The sequence below is a fragment of the Meriones unguiculatus genome, chromosome 3 (assembly GCF_030254825.1).
Source record: "Meriones unguiculatus strain TT.TT164.6M chromosome 3, Bangor_MerUng_6.1, whole genome shotgun sequence".
Classification (NCBI taxonomy): domain Eukaryota; kingdom Metazoa; phylum Chordata; class Mammalia; order Rodentia; family Muridae; genus Meriones; species Meriones unguiculatus.
In genome coordinates, this window is record NC_083351.1 from 77491183 (window position 1) to 77510406 (window position 19224).

The window sequence follows — 19224 nt, forward strand, 5'->3', positions numbered from 1 at the left end:
CCCATATCCGTCCTTGGAAATGAAAGCCTTCCAGGTAGAACCAGGCTGAAATAAGGATGTTAAGAGTGGGGTCTAGTGAAACATGACTGATGTCCTTATAGGAAGAAATATCAGAGAAGGAGTGTCCTCTGAAGACACAAGTGGGAAGAGTCACAAGGGAGAAGCTGGAGGCACAGTATGGAGCTAGCACTTTCTTCACCAGAAGCTGAGAAGTTTTCCCAGAGAGGATGGAGGAAGCATGCCTTTGCCACCGATTTAGTTTTGAACGTTTTCTCCCTAGATCTATGAGATAAAACATTTAAATTGTTTTAAACCAGCCGGTTTTATAATACATAGTCATGACAGCTCTGAAGTATTAAAGTAGGATAAGCCATAGAATACTATGACACGGATGAAATCTTTCCCAGAAGTCTGTGTAGAGACAGAGGTAGGTTCAGTGCATCAAATGAAAGACACTTTAACAAAAACTAGGCATAACAGGCACCCACTTGCCTGCTCAATAGCTATGTAGCCCTTGGAAAGTCATATCTGCTTATCTAAGGAATTCATCTGCAGGTCCCAAGGAAAGCGATCCTTCCAATAGAAAAGGATAGATGTGACAACTCACAGAAGTCATAGCCATAACTACCATGTGTTAGTTAAAAGTACTTTGAGGGCTTCCTGTGTCACTACTCTAAGATCATTACATGTACAGTCAATTACTCTTCATGAACTTACGAGATGGGGACTAGAATACTCACATTTTATACACAAAAATTTATAGAGATATAAATGTAGCTTTCTGTGCTGCATGTGGTAGGACTGCCATTAAAACCCAGGTGTTCTGGCCTCAGGGTTCATTTTGTCTCCTGGGAGTAATACCATTCATAACTGCATTGCTTAGGATGGGAGATGACATCATCTTCTTTTCTCTCTGGACCTCTGCTATGGTTTAAATGCTCCCACCAAATTCATGCTATGACTTAACTTCCACTGTGATGGTTCCTGTAAAAGGAACTTTTATTCTCCTGGTTCAGTTGTTGTCTTGGAGGCTTATTGCCTACGTCTGCTAACCTAGGCCTAGTCCCATAAGTTTCTAGCCTCTGTACAATGTAACCTAGGCCTAGAACGTTTTCAGCCTCTGAGACTTACTGCTTAACAAGCTCACCCTTTCTTGTTCTTACTGAGCTCTGGGCTGGCTGTTTCAACTCAGCTGTTCTGGCTCAAACTCCTCTCCAAGCTGATGGATTCAATCTGTCTTCTCTTAGCTTCTCAACTACTCTGCTTGTCCCTCAAACTCCAAGAATCTTTTCCAATCTTCTGGCTCCCTCTCATTCTCTGGCTCAGTCCATCTTCACCAGTGTTCCTTTTCTGCAACCTGTCTCTCCATTACTGTAAAACTGCCTCCTCTCTGTTTTTGCCTCTTAAGCATCTTCCCTTTCCTCTCTGTTCTCATGAGAGTTGGACATATCCTATTCTGCCAAGTCTTTCTCTGATTCATCACTGTTCCTGTCACTCAATTAGACATCACTTTCAAACATGGGTGCTTCCTTCCACAAACCAACTTTACCTTCATTATTTGGAATTAAAGGTGTGTATCACCATGCCTGGACCTAAACTTTTCTTTACCTGAAACTTGCTCTATAGCAGGCTGGCCTTGAACTCAGATATGCTTGCCTCTGTCTTCTGGTTTAAAGGTGTGTTTGTATTCCAGCCAGATCACACAAACCTAGAAAATCTTTGGAGGTGATCTCTTGCCAGCCAGATCACATAGGATTAGAAGGCCTTTGGATGTGATCTTCTGCCAGAACAGCTGATGTTCTGAATTAAAATTCCTCTACAGAACTGGGAATTTTAAGAGATGCAGGAACACTCTGGTCATGAGGACTTCACTTTCACAGACTAGTGACATTACCCTGGAAAGAGATTATAGTAGCAAGAATAGGTATTTTATCTACCCTCTCTCTCCCTTTGTATCACTTACTATAGCAAGAAACCCCTTATCAGGTCTTGGATTTCTCAGCCTTCAGAAGCAAGGGCAAAATGTCATCTTGCCCCTTTAAGGTTGACTTCAAATCCTCAGTTGCACAAAGCCTTCCCTAATAACCACAGGTGGTGACTTCTGTACTTTCATGGCTTATTTCTCATGACAGTTGCCTTCTACTCCCAAGCCACTGTAGTCACCTATATCTTTGTGAATATGCACTTTCCCTTCCCTTCTATGCTTTAAAGCCTTTAAGGGAATCTCATTTCTCATGCATTTTTGGGTCCTACTGTGCCTCACATGGGACAAAGTCTCAATTTATGCCTCTTTGAAAGAAGAATAAACAGAAGTTTATGGACACACAAAAGCAACTATTGCCAAAGAGGCAAAATCATAGCTGTAGGAAGTCACCAGCCCCCAAGAGTTTTCTGTCCCCTTGGGTGTAATGACTTCAGGGCACAGCATCCCTACTCCAAGTATCTGTTAACTCGGTAAACAGTTCTTAAGCACCTGCCAAGCCCTGTTACAGGCAGAGATTTCCACAGTGAACAGAGAAGATTCACAGAGCCTATGTTCTTACACGTGCACAGACACTGTAAATTGCGAAGGCAAGAGTGGTTGATGGGGCTGATGACACACATGTGGTACAGGCTTGAGGGAAATGTGACATCTAAGAAAGGGAGTTGGCTTCTACTTCCATGAGAAAGAACTAGAGGTGAAAGTGAGTAAGACTAGGAGAAAAAGAGCAAAAGGAGGAAGGTCAGCTTTGGCAGGAAGAAGGGGAGAGCCAGCACAAGACTCACCATCAGAACTCTACCTTTTAACACAAAGCACAGGGGTGGCCCTTGGTAGCTCAGAACAGAAGGTGGGAGGAAGATCAGCTTTGGCAGGAAGAAGGGGAGAGCCAGCACAAGAATCACCATCAGAACTCCACCTTTGAACACAAAGCACAGGGGCAGCCCTTGGTAGCTCAGAACAGAAGGCGGCATGACTGCACTTGTATCGCCACCTTCTCCCCACCAACTCCAGCCTTAAGACACTGGGATTTGGTTTAGGCTATGCAGACAAATAAAGTCCAAATAAACCATGCATAGAGCTGGAGTGAAAAGAAGTCACAGTGAGACCAGGAACAACATCTGGCATTTACCACTGATGTCTACAACTCATAAGTAATTTTGTTCTCATAGAATTCAATCTGTGAACTAAGATTCCCAGGGGCGGGGGGAGATAGCCATTCTAGTGTCAAGCATTCTATAAAGCTGACTATGGAGAGGATAGGCTATTACCTTGGGCTATCTCTGATGCTGTAATTAGCCATATTACACACCTCTACATGGAACCTAACCGACTAGTGTCACAATTCAGTAAGTCGGTTCAGAATGTTCAAAGAGTCTCCTATCCTCTACCAACCTACAGGCTAAGAATGCTATCAGGTAGCATCTGAGGTTATTAGAGATTTCCCTAATTTGCATCACTCACCTACCGATGTATCTGGGGGGGAGGGGAAGCCCTTGGTTTATAACTTCCTTTGTTCTGTTACTATAAAAAAATCATGAAGGGCTGACCGGGTGGCTTAGTGGGTAGAGGTGTTCCCCATGGTACAGGTCCTCAGAAGGCGTTGAAAGGTGGCAAGAGAGAATCAGCCCCACAAACTTGTCCTCCGCCCTCTACGCGCACACTGCACACTTCCCCCACCTCAGTGATCGCAGTTAATTTAACTTAAAAACCTCCATGACGCTGGGCACACTGAAACATGGCATTTGTGATATTTGTGCCACAGGCCATGGCCACTTCTATTGGCTACAGAATAAACTCTCTTACTCCTTTAAGGTGAGAGCTGTGCTGTCTGTGTTAACAAATTCCATGAAAGGTTTGCTCTGTATTAAAATGTTTCTTAGGGTCTGGAGAGATGGCTTCACAGCTAACAGTAGTGGCTACTCTCCCAGAAACCCAAATTTGATTCCCAGAACCCACACGGCAGCTCACCACCGTCTGTAACTCCAGTTCTGAGGAAACCGGTGCCCTCTTCATACCTCCTTGGGCACCAGGCACACACATGGTGCACAGACATGCATCCAGCAAAACGTCCACACACAAGCAATAAAATAATTTTATGTTAGAAAAAAATTAAATGTTTCTTGAAGTTTTTACAATTGATTTGGAAATGGTCTAAGTTTTTAACTTCAACAGATAGCTAATGTCGAAGACTCCAGACTGAAGGAGCAGCTCAGTAGTAGAACACTTGCCATGCATTCACAGGGCATAGGTTCAATCTTAAGCCTGAAATAAAACACTATAACCTCCCTCAAACAAGATGCTGGGTGTTCTAGGGAAGAAGAGGAAACAAATTGAATTCCTAGTGGTAATAAAACGGGACTGCTTTTCTATTCTCTCAGAAGATAATATAGTAAAACAAGTGGATGAGTGCTAAAAGAACAGCAAATTAAAAAAACAAAACACTTTACTGGCTTGCTAAACTCTGTGAGAGGGACACTTGGATAATGAAAGAAGAATTTGCAATCAAAAAGCCAAAAGGATGCAGTAAGTTTTCTACCTTGTCATTTTCCAAGCCAATAGAGGACTAGTGACAGTGCATCTGAGTGTGCATTCCCTGGGAGTGACAGTGCATCTGAGCATGCTTTCCCTGGGAGGCTGGGAGACGCTGGCTCGGAGCACAATCCTGGAGGGTTCTAGACAGGCCACATGTTAACATCTGAACACAGATTACCTTAAATAGCATTAAATCGCTCATAATCCTAAAACTTTGGGAGGACTCCAGTTACAGCGTTAATTGTAAGGATGATGGCTACAACGGGCCGCTCCGATGGAGGTGCCCTACTAGGAGCCAGCAGCTAAAGCAGTCATTGTTTTCAGCTGGCTGATTTTTAAAGCCAATACTCCTGACATTTTTGTAAAAAACAGAAAGCCCTTTACTGTCATTCTTTGATTTGTGTTTAAAATAATTGTGTATGAATTAAAGAACAATGTGTATTTGATCTGTCTCCTATATTAGGAAACCCAGGTGAGACATTGCTAATGTTCCAGGTTTGTATAGTTGTACCATAGTCAGTTTTCATTAGATTAAAACACACACGGTATATACTCACTTCTAAGTGGATACCAGACATATAATATAGAATAAATATACAAAAATCAGTACACCTAAAGAAGATGAGCTAGAAGGAGGACCCTGGGCAGGATGATCAATCCTCTCTCAGAAAGGCAAACAGGATGGACATTGGAAGAAGGAGAAAACAGGAAACAGGACAGGAGTCTACCACAGAGGGCCTCTGAAAGACTCTACCTAGCACTGTATCAAAGCAGATACACAGATACTGAGACTCATAAACAAACTTTGGGCAGAGTGCAGGGAATCTTAGGAAAGAAGGGGAAGATAGTAAGACAAGGAGAGGACAGGAACTCCACAAGGAGAGCAACAGAACCAAAATATCTGGGCACAGGAATCTTTTCTGAAACTGATACTCCAACAAAGGACCATGCATGGAGACAACCTAGAACCCCTGCTCAGATGCAGCCCATGGCAGCTCAGTATCCAAGTGGGTTCCCCTAGTAAGGGAAACAGGAACTGTCTCTGACATGAACTCAGTGGTGGGCTCTTTGACCACCTTCCCCAGATGTGGGAGCAGCCTTGCCAGGATACAGAGGAGGACAATGCAGCCACTCCTGATGAGACCTGATAAGCTAGGGTCAGATGGAAGGGAAGGAGGACCTCCCCTATCTGTGGACTTGGAGAGGGGCATAAGAGGAGATGAAGGAGGGAAGGTAGGATTGGGAAGGGAGGAGGGAGGGGACTACAAAGTGAATAAACTGTAATTAATATTAAAAAAAAAAAAGAATGGCAGGGTCGGGGTTGGGGGTTTAGCTCAGCGGTAAATGCTTGCCTAGGAAACGCAAGGCCCTGTGTTCGGCCCTGAGCTCTGAAAATCAAACAAACAAACAAACAAACAAAGAGTAGAATGGCAGGGTCTAGGGCCAGTGCTAGCACATCTTTATGTCCTCTGTGGGAACGGAGAATATACACGCTATAGTCACTCAGGTCCATACAAACAATTCCAGCCCAACACTGTGCGAGGTATGATGTAGTTAATAGAATTTAGTTTTGTACTTGTAAGGAAGCACATAGGAAAAACTGACTGCACTTAAACATTATGCTTTTTAAGTATTCAAAATGTTTCCTTAATGAAAATCAACCCAAAATACAAATTTTAAATTGACCTCTCACTTCATTAATTTATTGGGCTTGGAAAAGAAAAAGTAATCTAACTGATTCCATATGCCACTTACTGATGATGAATTTGCCAAAAACACATTCGGATTTTTCCAAAAATTCTTTAAAGCAGTTAATGTCAATTTATTTAAATTGTCTTCAAGCATCAACAAACTTGAAGATAATTAAGAGCCCACAGATGTGCCAGCATTTTTTCAAGTGACTCACTCATTTAGTGACTTTAATATAAATCCTGTCCAAGGGTATTTTTCTCAATAATATGACAGAAGTTTTAAATGCTAAGAATTCAGATAAACATACCCCTTTGGTTTACTCTTGGACTAGTGATCATTCTTTCCCTCACTTTCAATTAAGAGTTGTTATGCAGTTATACACGGGTACCAGCAATGGCATCAAAGCACATTATTGTATTCCAGGTACTCAAATCAGAACTGTCTTGCAATCCATGTCTATTCAATGCCAAGACCAGTTCCTCACCAACCATCATTTCAATGATACTCAGCATCCAAAGTAACATAAAACACAAAAGGACAAAGTAGAAAATGCATGGCTTTGGGGGGAAACTTCCTGCCCAAGCCATTCCAGAAGTTCTAATCCTGGTGCATACAAAGAAAGTGTCCCAGCTGACAGAGTAAGATCTGCTTAAAACTGGGCCAATCTGAGAGAAGGCTACGATGGCCCAAGTGTCAAGGGAGCAGGAGACACCTGACAGGAATAAATCTTACATTGTCTAAAGAGGGGAGAGGAAAGTTAGCCAGAGCTTTACTTCAGGAGAAATGCAGTCACACCATGGGGTCTGTGATTCTACTGCCAGGTTCTCGCTCTCTCTTTCTCTTTCTCTCTCTCTCTCTCTGTGTGTGTGTGTGTGTGTGTGTGTGTGTATACACATTTACAGGCACATGTGTACATGAAGACTGAAAGTTGGTAAGTGTCCTCCTCAATCACTTCCCTACTTTATAATTTTGAGGTATAATGACTCCCACTAAATCAATTTGACAAGACTGGCTAACAGCAAGGCCCAGGGTCCTTCTATCTCTGCCTCCCCCAAACTGTGATTATAGGCATGCATGTAAGTTTGACCTTTTTTTTGTTTGCTTGTTTGTTTTTTGGTTTGGTTTTTCAGGACAGGGTTGTACAGAGGTGTAGCCTTAGCTGTCCAGGACTTACTTTGTAGACCAGGCTGGCCTCGAATTCAGACAGATTCATCTGACTCTGCCTCCCCGAGAGCTGGGATTACAGGTATGTACCATGGTGCCCAGCCCAAGTCTGACTTTTTATCTATGCACTGGGGATCGGAAGTCAGGTCATCATTTTTGTATGACAGGCCATCTCCATCACCTCTTAACCTATTTCTTAGTAGACTTCTGAATGTTCTTCTATATCTGAGGCCATGTTAACTGAAGGGAAAACAGAGTAAGTATGCAGAGATACAAGTCACAAAGACTAAAACAAAACAAAACAAACAAACGAAAGCACCCCAGTTTCTCAAGTCCCCTCTGCAGGGTGCTAAGTTTTATTCTAATCTTCAAGATATTTACAACTCAGCTGTTTAATTAAGCAGAAGTTCTCCAGATTAAGGAGCCCCAGAGTCCTCAGGAAGGACCATTAAGGCACTGTTAGATCTGATCCCAATGCTTAGTCTAGGTCAGAGCCCAAGAACTTTCATTTCTAACAAGCCCCAGGTTAGGAGAGGCAGGTAGGTGGTTGGTGAGACACCACTTAGGTGAAGGCAAGAGTAAAAGAGGTCTTCTCTACTTGGAGGGGTATCAAGCAGGGACCCAAAAGAGGGCAACGGAATTTTTATAGTTGGTGACATCCCACATATTTCAAAATAAGAAATTATTTTAGAGGGGGAGAGAGTGGCAAGATTACCCATGCCCAAAAGGCACACACACAGACATGTGCGTGCACACACACACATACATACACACACCATGCATGAACGTACACCATTTCTTAAGGTTCCAAAAGGAGAAAGGGTGAGCTTAGTTCATTCCTTAAGTCTCTCAGCAGGCAAAGACAGGGTGAAGACAAATTCTGCTAACCCTCTAAAATGCTGGGGTAAAACAAATCTCCCCCCTCCTAGGTCCTTTACTTCATGAATTTTGTCTCAGTGATAAATAACAACAAACAAACACACACACACACACACACACACACACACCCGCACATGCACACGCACCCGTACACACACACACACCACCCAAAAGCTAAAATTAAAAAGCTAACTGCAGGGGCCTGGAGAGATGGCTCATAGGTTAAGAACACTGGTTGTTCTTCCAGAAGCCCTGAGTTCAATTCCCAGCACCCACATGGTGGCTCACAACCACCTAATGAGATCTGCTACCCTCTTCTGGTGTGCAGGTGTACATGCAGGCAGAACACTGTAAACATAGTAAATAAATAAATCTTAAAAAAAAAAAAGCTAAGAGCATCATGGATAATTCTCAGAAGCTTTCTGTCCAGCAAGAATAATATCCAAGGAAAACCATAATTTCAGAAAAATGTCATATTTGGGGGAAGAGTAAGGTAGGAGAGAAGATGATGACAGAATGCCACAAATCAAAGAGAAGGCTTTTTCTGCAAAGGGAGACAGGCAAAAACATTTATTTCTACCCAATTCAAAGTGACTTCTCATTTCAACTTATACACCGTACTCAGCAAAGTACAGACTAAGATAGGGAAGGTGGAGGTCGCAGAGAGAGAGAAGACACTGCTTACTGGTTATCAGCTCAATAGTCAAACACAAGAAAATCTGCTGACTAATGTGTTAATATACACTGTTTATCCTGTGTGCTGGGATCAATATCACCAGCGATATTAATCACCACAGGCAACTTCAGGCATACAAATAATTTTATACATATATACTTAAGTATTTATGTATGTACATATATCCATATGTAACTAAATTCAGATTCCATGTATGAGAAGATACGTGGCAATAATGGAGCCTTTTAAAGCCATTTTGATTACTATCTCTCTGCATAGCTAATGAGGCAGGCAAAGAACCTTAGTAAACAAATACCAATACCTAAGACATGGGATTAGTCCTTGGCAGTACTATTAAAATGTCACTGGCTATCACAGAAAGCCAATTTTTACAACCTCTTCTCTTCACATCACCAAATTAATTTAAGAAGGCTTGCAGAATGGAATCTGATTGAAATGAGAGTGAAAACCTGGCTGGCATCCATGACAAATGTGAGTGTGTGGAAATCAGGACCCTTAGCCAACCATAGCCAGAGCAGCCACAGCGAGGGCGATCTCATTTCACATTAGAATTGGGACAGCTACACAGCAGCTGAAGACCATCAGCGAGGTCACTTAATATCAAGTAACCTGCAGAGATTCTCCGCCAACGCTAGAGAATCAGGCTATACAGGAGCCAGGGCAGCCCTTATCTAGGGACCTTCAGTGTAGCATTCTTCTGCTACACTGACTGAAGCACAGAAGCCACTCAAGTTACTTTATCAGGAGTGAAAATAGAATTGCTGAGACAGCAGACTGGCTGTGGACACAAAAACAAACAAAAAGCCTTTGTTTAAACAATCCATCGTGCTTTGTTAAGACCAGACCATCTGAAGGTCTGCACTTACTGGTCTATCTTTTGTATGTTGGTAACCATTAAAAATGGGGGAAGGAATCCTCTTTACCTAACTGAAAGAGCAATGAAAAGCAATGGCTTTTCCAGCACCCGACTTCCTTCTCACAGGTTATACCAAGGAAAGCACTCATCAGAGTCACAGTGCGTGAAGTAGTTAACTGGAAGACATCAAGTCTAACAAAAGACATTAAGCTGCCCACTTTGTCTATAATTTCCATTCTGTTAACCCCATATTTCTATCTTTGTTCCTCTCTTAATATGGAATTTAAATCGTTGTTTGGAGTTAGGCATGTTTCCCTAAAGATGAAAATTACAAGCCTATTGAATGCCAAACACATTAAAAAGGAGGAGTAGCTTCCATTATATCATCATGTCCTTTGAAAAGTCAGCCTAACTAAATTTACAAGCACTGGGCCACAAGATTATCAACTGAAGTCATCTTTCTCACCAAAGGGCTAACAATACAGAGAAGCCACATTTCTACCAAGCCTCCAGCACCTCTCTTAAAGGAACCACGTGATTTCTGGCTCCAACTCAAACCACAGTTCTCCAATTCCGTAAGAAGTCACAGGTCACACCTCTGGTGCTATACTTTGCTCCCAAATTCACTGACTTAATTGGTAGTTCGAAGGTCACCAATGGCTTCCTAGTGACTTATTCAACAGCCTCCAACTCTTCCTATCAGTAAGCACCAGGATTGCCACCACCCTGTTCTGGTGACTTTCTCCTTCCCTAGTTGTTCTCTTGCACCTTTTGCTGCAGCAGCCCTCTAAAATATTAAACAATTAGGCCTGCAGGGTTAAATCCACCCACTGCCAATCCCACTCTTGTCACTACCACAGTCTCATAGTTGTTCACTGGCTTTGACTCAGCTTCCTGAGGTTGGATGTGGCTGGGGCTTCCACAAATGGAGTAATATTTCTAGTCCCATGCGCTGAACTGTGGGTTAGGGATACACAGGAGAAAGCCCTGCTACCAAAGGTCTTGCTTAAGGGAGTGAAAAATGTAGAAATACAATTACTCCATTGTTTTAATGCTGCTTGCATAGGGAGCTATAAGGTTCTGTGGGAACATGTGGAAAAGTAGAGAAGTGCTGCTATGAAGTCCAGAAGAGCTCTGTGGAGATTCAGACACCCATGGGGTTATCAAAGAGACATAGTAGGAAGTGGCTGGGTGTAAGAGGTCATGGTTCAGAAGGAAAAAGGATGGATCTGAACACACAGTGGGAGCAGGAAGAGTGAAGTAGTGTTTTGGTTAAAGAATTACATCAAACTTCCCTGTAAAATTAAAAGGTATAAAATGTACAGGAAGGGTCAGAGGTGCATAAAAGACAACCAGGGATTTGGTATAGGGACACAGACCACATGGGTCACTTTATACAGGTTGTGAAGAATTTCAAACTAAGAAGAATGATTATGTTTGAAATCCCACACCCAAGGGTGGGGTGAGGCTCAATAAAACCGCCGTCATCAAGCTCGTACCAGTTATTCCTACAGTCTTATCTCTCTGCCTGACTTTAAGCTGCTGGAAGAAAACAACAGTTACTCATCTTTGGCTCCATTACAGTAGCCAGCCCAGTGACTCACTTGCAATACTTGCCTAGAAAAAAATTTATGGCAACAGAAACTTTTTAGACAAAGATTTTAGACAAACTGATTTGTCAGGACTTAGGCTCAGCAACTAGTATGTCTCTGCGCCAGTAATCTGCACATCTATCACCCTTACAGAGTTGGGGCCAATCAGAATTATGGAGCTTAGGAAGAAACAGAGAGATAAACCATAAGCTGTTTTCTAGAAGCCAAGAACAAAATGAGATAAGATTCCCTAGATGGCCCCACTGTGTAGTAACAACTCTAAGATAAAAATTCTAGTCTCCCATCTCAGTTTCTGGAGTACTTAATGAACACAGAGCAAAACTCCAAACCAATGCTGCTGTGATTGAGGAAAATAAGACAGCTGTATCTCACACCTCTGTTCTGTGCCTTTGTTCTGACTTTTTCTGTGGCCTCCTCTGTCCCAATTTAATGCTGACTTTTGCTTAAACTAGAAAAATGGGAGCCAAGCCTGGTGTTGTGTGCATGAAATCCCAACATCCGGGAGGCTGAGAAAGTAAGTTTACTATGATTTTGAGAGTAAGTTCAGGGCCAGGCTAGGCTGTAAAGACCCTGTCTCAAAGAACAAAATAAAACAACAACAAAACAAAACAAAACAAAAAAACAAAACAAAAAAAACCCACCAAAACCAAAACCCAAAAACTAGAAAATTATTTGAGCTCTATGTAAATAAATGTAATTTAACATTACTTGATCCTAAGAATTTAACATTTGACTTTTTCTTTGGCTCTCAATACTCTTCTTTCTTTGATACATCAATATTTTTCAGGAAGTCACAAGCTAGGCAGAGTACTAGCTGCAAGTGGTAAGTCATTTACCTATTATTTTCAAGCCTTCATAATTTTCCTTGTAATCTATACTTCATTTTTTTAAGTCTTTTGAGGTGCTAGAACCTAATATAACCTTAAAAAACAAGCACCAAATGGCATTAAGATGTACTAGTCCCACCTTACATCACACAGTGCTTCTCTGTTTCTCTTGCACTAATGTGGATGCTGATGAAGTCTGGGTGAGCGAAGAGCTGTTCCCGGAACAACGGTGAAGCTACCTTGGGCAATGAGCTCATCCAAATCTTCTAAATGAGCTGTCTAAAATCTTACGAAAGCAGGGGGAGATGAAAGTCTTGGAGGGGACAGGAGGGAAACAGAACCAAAAAAAATCTGGGCCAGAGGCCTTTTCTGAGACTGATATTCTAACCAAGGACCATTCATGGATATAACCTAGAACCCCTGCACAGATGTAGCCCATGGCTGTTCAGTGTCCAACTGGGTTCCCTAGTCATGGGAACAGGGGCTGCCTCTGACATGAACTCAGTGGCTGGCTCTTTGATCACCTCCCCCTGAGTGGGAGCAGCCTTGCCAGGCCACAAAGGAAGACAATGCAGCTAGTCCTGATGAGACCTGATAGGCTAGGGTCAGATGGAAGGGGAGGAGGACCTCCCCTATCAGTGGACTGGGCAAGGGGCATGGGAGGAGAAGAGGAAGGAAGGCTGGGAATGGGAGGGGACAAGGAAGGGGGCTACAGCTGGGATACAAAATGAATAAATTGTAATTAATAAAAATAATTAATTAATTTTTAAAAAAGAAACCAAATCTGCCTTGGACCACTAAACTCCCAGGATGAGCCCTGTCCCTGTGAACTCTCAGAAAGTTGACAGCAGCTATAAGGCACTAAAAGGACAAGTCTCCTCAGGATATCCAGGGGACTAAGATCACAGTAAGCCTGCAGAATGGCCATCACTCAGCTTCTCAGGACTTTGGTTTATCTGTCTACAGAATGTGAGAGAGGGCTGACCAGAGCATTGACAGGTACCTCCCAGATTTCTACAGTTAATGTCATTCGGAGGCTGCTAGAAAATGGGACCAGTGTGTCACAGATAATGTGAAGCACAGCATCATGACTATAGTCTTCCATGTCGACTTGCATTGCTCCTTGTTATTCCTCTCTCTTCCTCCTCCCACAGTGCATAATGGGAGTAGAGCATTCAGGGATACTACCAGCTAAAACATGACAACCATTTCAGAAAGAGCCCTGCCTTGTACTGAGTTATTTCTGTGTGCCACCATACTAAACTAAAATGCATCCCTCTTTTCACAACACTTCTTCCACAATGAGGGGAAAGTATTTTGAGATTCCTATCCCAGGATCTCCAGAACAAAAATCTACTGCCCAAGACACAAGTAAAACTATGAGGTCTAAGACACCCAAGTGCCCAGAGAAGATGGATGCAACAGTTGATTGGTTGCATCAGATCCAGAGAAAAAGACAGGAATCGGAAACTTGGCTGGATCTACTAAAAAACTTGTTCTATAATTTGAAGAAAGCTATCCTTTGCTGAACATTAAACAGGTTGACATGCGAATACACACACTTATCTCTAATCATCTGAGAAAAGTAATCTCTTTATTGCATCATAAACCCACAGCTTTGTTCTTTGAAATGTAATAAGCATAACTCTGACTTTAAAGGAACATAGACCAAATTCAACACTCCTCTCTGTGCCTGCACTTCTGTGTCTAGAGCCAGGGAGCAAAGCTGACCTGCTAAAATGCATTTCTTAGCAAAGAACTTTAACTACAGAACATTCTTGATACCAACAGCAGATGCTCTGTGAACTAATTCAGGCAGCAGTGTACACAGATACAGTGACTAAATTGTCTGTTAAACATGCTGTGCGAAACTGTATTTATATCTCCCAACTTGAGCTTTCTGGAGACTTAAACATGATGCCTTTATTTCAGTCTTTAATATGCTCGTTATTGTCAAGTGAAGTCTGCAAACTGTACAGAAACAAACAAGGACCCTCCCTTAGCACTGATCACTAGCTTTCAACCCCCCCACACACACACACACTTTCCTCTCAACTGGGATTCTTTCTAGAAAGCTAACAGCTGTGGACATGAAATGTGGTTATAAAGAGGGTATTTTTCATCAAAGCCAGCTCCAACAAGGTCATGGAGTTAAAGAGATACATGTAGTTACAGAGATACAAAAGGGTAAAATCTTCTGCAAATTCAGTATGGTGCTAAGAAAGTTCTTCATGGATAAAGGGATACATCTTCAAACCTCTCCATTCTCTTTACATCCTAAGTCTTGTTAAATCAAACAATAAGGGGCTAGAAATATGGCTTCATGGTTCTGTTCCCTGCACCCACATAGTGACATAATAGTCCATAACTCTAGCTCCAGGGAATTTAACACCCTCTCTTGGCCTCCATAAGCACCAAACTTGCACATGATACACATACATACATATGGGCAAAACAACATCCATACACATAAAAATAGATAAATCTTTAAAAAAAAAAAAAATCCAAGAGATTTAAACCAACCAAACACCAAAAACACTACTCTCAAATCTAGGTAACATATATCTTCAAGGGTAGTAAATCATGACCTAAATCACTAGTAACAAGTCAACAAAACCAGCATTTGATCTAAAAATGTGGCCACTATGTTTTATCAAGTTATCTATAGACTGACACCAAATACAAATGATCTCTGTAACATTTCAAGTGCAGTGTAACTGCACAGGGGATTTCCTGCTTCCAGGTGTGCCGTGTGCCTTGTTGGACATTTGGAAAGGTCAATCTCTCCTGCAGTGTGCAAGCAAGAGACTAACCGAGAGAGTGATGGCGAACTGAGGAACAGGGTCTCCTGGGACTTTTCTTTTCCAGGTGTCCCTATGTACCTGCCATACCTCACCTACACAGCTGCCTGGGTAGTTAGGAAGCAAACTGAGCCCCTAAAGCTAGAGATCGGTGAACTTTCATCAGTTTACTCTAAAACTCTTGTCATAAAGATGGCATGGAGGCCCCGGCTAGTGACCCCAGCACTAGGGAGGCAATAGCAGGAAGAATCCAGGACAGCCTGGGCAGCAGAGCAAGATGCTTTCTGAATAAATACGTGAACAGACAAGCAAGCAAATGTCAGTACAAAACTGATACCCAAATATCAATTGTGTCTATTACGTGCCTTTGAGCATTAGCTTAAACCTAACTTTTGCATAGCACAGTTTCTGATAAACTTGTGCCTTCCTCAGTCACTGGACTGATCACTAAGCACTTCCATGTTCCTTTAAGAAGTATAAACTTAGTGTTTCTTTCTCACTTATTAGTATTCGCTGTACTATTTCCATTTGCATTTGTTGTCCTTAAAACAAGGCAAGCCCAGATTTCTCTCCTATAAAAGTAACAATTCATAAGCATACTGAGTAACAATGAGGCAGTACTTACCTATTTAGCAAAAAAAATAAAATAAATTAGAATTTCTTTAAAATTAAAGACAAAGTCACAGTGAGATTAGAGGGAGAACAAAATAGATTATATACTGCTGATAATTATACTTTTCTATCTTTTTGAGCAAAAATAAAAAACATTCAGGGAGAATTAACTTAAACTGGTAACTCATACAATGTCAAGTTTTAATAGTATACATATGTGGACATACTCAGGGCATCTCTGGTGTTTCCCTACTCTGAATCCTCACTGTATGGAGGCAACAGATACTCTCCTTTTGTTTCTCTCAGTTTGCTAAGATGATGTGGGGGGGGCAACACGAAGTTCTGTGTAGATCAAGTGATCAGAAGTAAATACTGAACAGGAAAAAAAAAACTGAGAAACTCTTTCTCATTTTACCCTATCCAGCCATAGTTCACAAAGTCATATTTAAGATTGCAAAAAGGAGTTTTAAAATCTAGGTTTTAAAAGGTATAGTCCAAGAATTTTCCAAAGTTATTAATTTTATGAATAGAATATCTCTTTGACAAAACTATTGCAGGCATTAAAGCAATTACAAAAATAACTACCTTGAAATTATCTTTTCAAAATAAAAATTCAAGTTTTGGAAAAAAAAATAAAAAAAGGAGTGATGATATCTCCTGTGTGGTATTGAAAAATCCACAGACAGATACTCAGTCTTCTAACGGAAGGAAAGTTCTGGTGTGGGACTTGAACATACATGAACTTGAGGGTGAGGCACAGTTTCCTGGAGAGTAATCAAAGAACAGATAGGCCTAAATATTCCAACTCAAGTATATCATCACAGAAAATCTTCTACAAGCCAGCCCATGCAGTTCTTGGCTGCTCCAGAGCTGGGCAGAGGAAAGCACTGCGTCAAGGATTTATCCTGGGAACCATGCCACCTTCTCATTAATTATCTGGTAGAGGAAGGTGAGCTGTATAAGTAGAGATGTTGCCTGCAAAAACTGACTAAAGATGAACCACTGGGGACTGAATGGTTCTTGACTATGGCTGGATTTAAGTACACTACGCGCGAATCAGTATCATGAAGGTGATGAAGCTTAAAGTATAACTCCAAGGCCATGCAAATGAGCAAAACTAATGCTGTTCTTCTCATTTAAGCTGTAGTCATTAAAACGTATAACTTACTTTGCCTTAATGAAAAAAATAACCTGATAATGCCCTAAGTTTTAGAGTCTAAAATAAGATACTCTAAGACACACAGACAAGCTATGCATTAATAAAGGGAGAAGGGGGTGACAAGACGGTTCTGCAGGGAAAGGTGCTTGCCACTAAACCCAAGGACCTGAGTTTGATTCCCTAGGACCTATATGGTGAAAAGCAAGAGCTGACTTCTGTAAGTTAGCAGGCTGCCCTCTGACCTACACATATTTGCCATGACACACATATGTACATAGGTATGTAGGTAGGTAGATATAAAGATAGATGATTGATTGATTGATAATATTTTTTTATGGTGTGATTTGTACTGCAAAGCATAAATTTCAGGATAGTTCAGGGTTCTGCCTTTATCTTCTACACTTGCTTCAGAACAATAGATTCCCAATAAACATCTATTAAAGTCAGTTTAGTAGAATAATGAGTTCCACAGCCTCAGAGAGTCCAAGTTTAAGTCCTGGTTGTTACAACTAACTTTGAGGTGACAGACAAGTTTACATCTATGAATTGTTCCTTCATCTAGGTGTGGTGGGAGTAAATACTAGAATAGTTACAAAGATTAAACAAGATGAGACATTCAATGAGCTTAGATTAGCTCCTGAGATAGTAATAAACCATCGTTTCTCAATCTGTGCATCGTGACCACCAGAAAACACTATCTCTGATCATAGGAACTGAGACACCCCTCAGTAGCAAAATTACAGTTAAGAAGTAGCAACAAAATAAATTTATGGTTGGGTGTTCCTAAGACAACTGAAAATGTGTTTTCTGATGGTCGCGACCCACAGGTTGAGAGCCACTGTAATAAACTGTTAAACAGGCAAGTATTAGTATCATTGTGCCAACTCATTAAAGCATAAATCACTTAGTAAATGACTGATACATAAGTAAGAAGTCTCATGAAGCCAGGTTCCTCACACTGGTTTCTCCTTGAGTCAATGACAGAACTGTTCAAGATTCAAGTTTTCCACAACTGGCTAACAGAAACAATGTTCAGCTTCATTACATTTTAAGTAAACTACAAATACTTCTTTGGTTTATTTATGTCCCAAATGTCACATGATACAAGATATCTGATAGGAACAGTATGTTGTAGGGTGAGAACTTTGATGTGTTATTACAAAGTCTCTCTATTTTCCAAGTGAATCCCTTTGCCTTGGAAGAGGCCCCTGGCCTCCCACTTTATCCCTTTTACAAAGACTTTCACCAATCACTTGCTGTTTTCACCATCAACCACTGTTAGAGTAAGAGTCACACACTGCCCATAGGAACTTACACCCTTAGACTTTCCAGTAGCCACTTGCCAGTGAGTCCATGGCCAGAAGAGCCCTGCTGGGCATTACCTAATTCTGATACCTTAATTATTTAGCATCACAAACAAAGGCTACATATAAGCAACCCCCTTGGCTTCTATCTTTAACCAAATGGAACAAACCACTCAAAAGCACCAGCTTTATCAAATTTGCTTTTACCTAAAACAGCTCTAAAAGGCGTGGTAAAACTGCTGTGTGGCACAAGTTTATTTGGTTTAGATTAATACTGGTGGTTTGAACATTCGGAAGGGATTCTAAGCACCACTGGGTTCTTTGAAAGCAGATGTGCAAGTCAGTAAAAAGACAGGGTCTTCCAAGGACCAGAAGATTTTAGGTATACGCGCGGCTGTATTTATGCTGGCATTCGGTGTCCACACCTCTTCTTTTACAGACAGTCAGTTCTCAACAACCAGCAAGCCCAGGGAGAAGGCGGTCTTACCCCTCAGCACCGATTTGAGGTTGAGCTTGGCTTGCCGGTGCAGGTCCTCAACACAGGGGGGTCTCGTCGTGGGAAGGAACACATTCTCCTGCTGATGCCAGGGGGCTGTGTAGTGGACTGTCCATCGACTTTCCTCGTCTAAGTTGGAAACCGCTGCAGAGGAAAAGAACAGATTCATGTCAGTCCCTGACTCTGAATTTGTTACATTAAGACAAGGTCTCAGCCACCATGCCTTTAATCCCAACCATTAGGAGGCTGAGGCAGGAGGACGGCTAAAAGTTTGACAACAGCCGGAGATACATACTAGATTCTAGGCCAGCCTCAAACACACTGAGTGAGACCCTGCTTTAAAAACAAGAGAATTGGCCAGAAACAATGAAGCAAACTCTAATGAGATTCTGTCTCAGGCTCTTGGGGTTTTGTCCAATGACTCCATCTGTACAGAAAAAGCGCCAACTGTCCATCTACCACACAGTATGTTCATAGATGTTTGCTCAGCCTCCCAGAGTCCTAGCTCCTCCTCCTGCCCCTGTGTTAGAAGAATAATGGATAAGCTTGACAGACACGTCCCAGTCCTCTTTACCAACATAAAACAAACTCAAATGTTCCAGCTTTACGAT

General features: G+C 41.7%; 1 protein-coding gene across 7 annotated transcripts in view; it reads right to left on the minus strand.

The window, feature by feature from the left end:
- The window catches only part of Nhsl1 (NHS like 1), a 215289-nt gene that overhangs the window by 46965 nt on the left and 149100 nt on the right, over positions 1–19224 (minus strand). For all 7 annotated transcript variants that reach the window (XM_060380223.1, XM_021644509.2, XM_060380222.1 and 4 more), the window contains exon 2: positions 18605–18757. In XM_060380223.1, coding sequence (XP_060236206.1) covers positions 18605–18757 — 153 coding nt within the window. The remainder of the gene's footprint in view (positions 1–18604; positions 18758–19224) is intronic.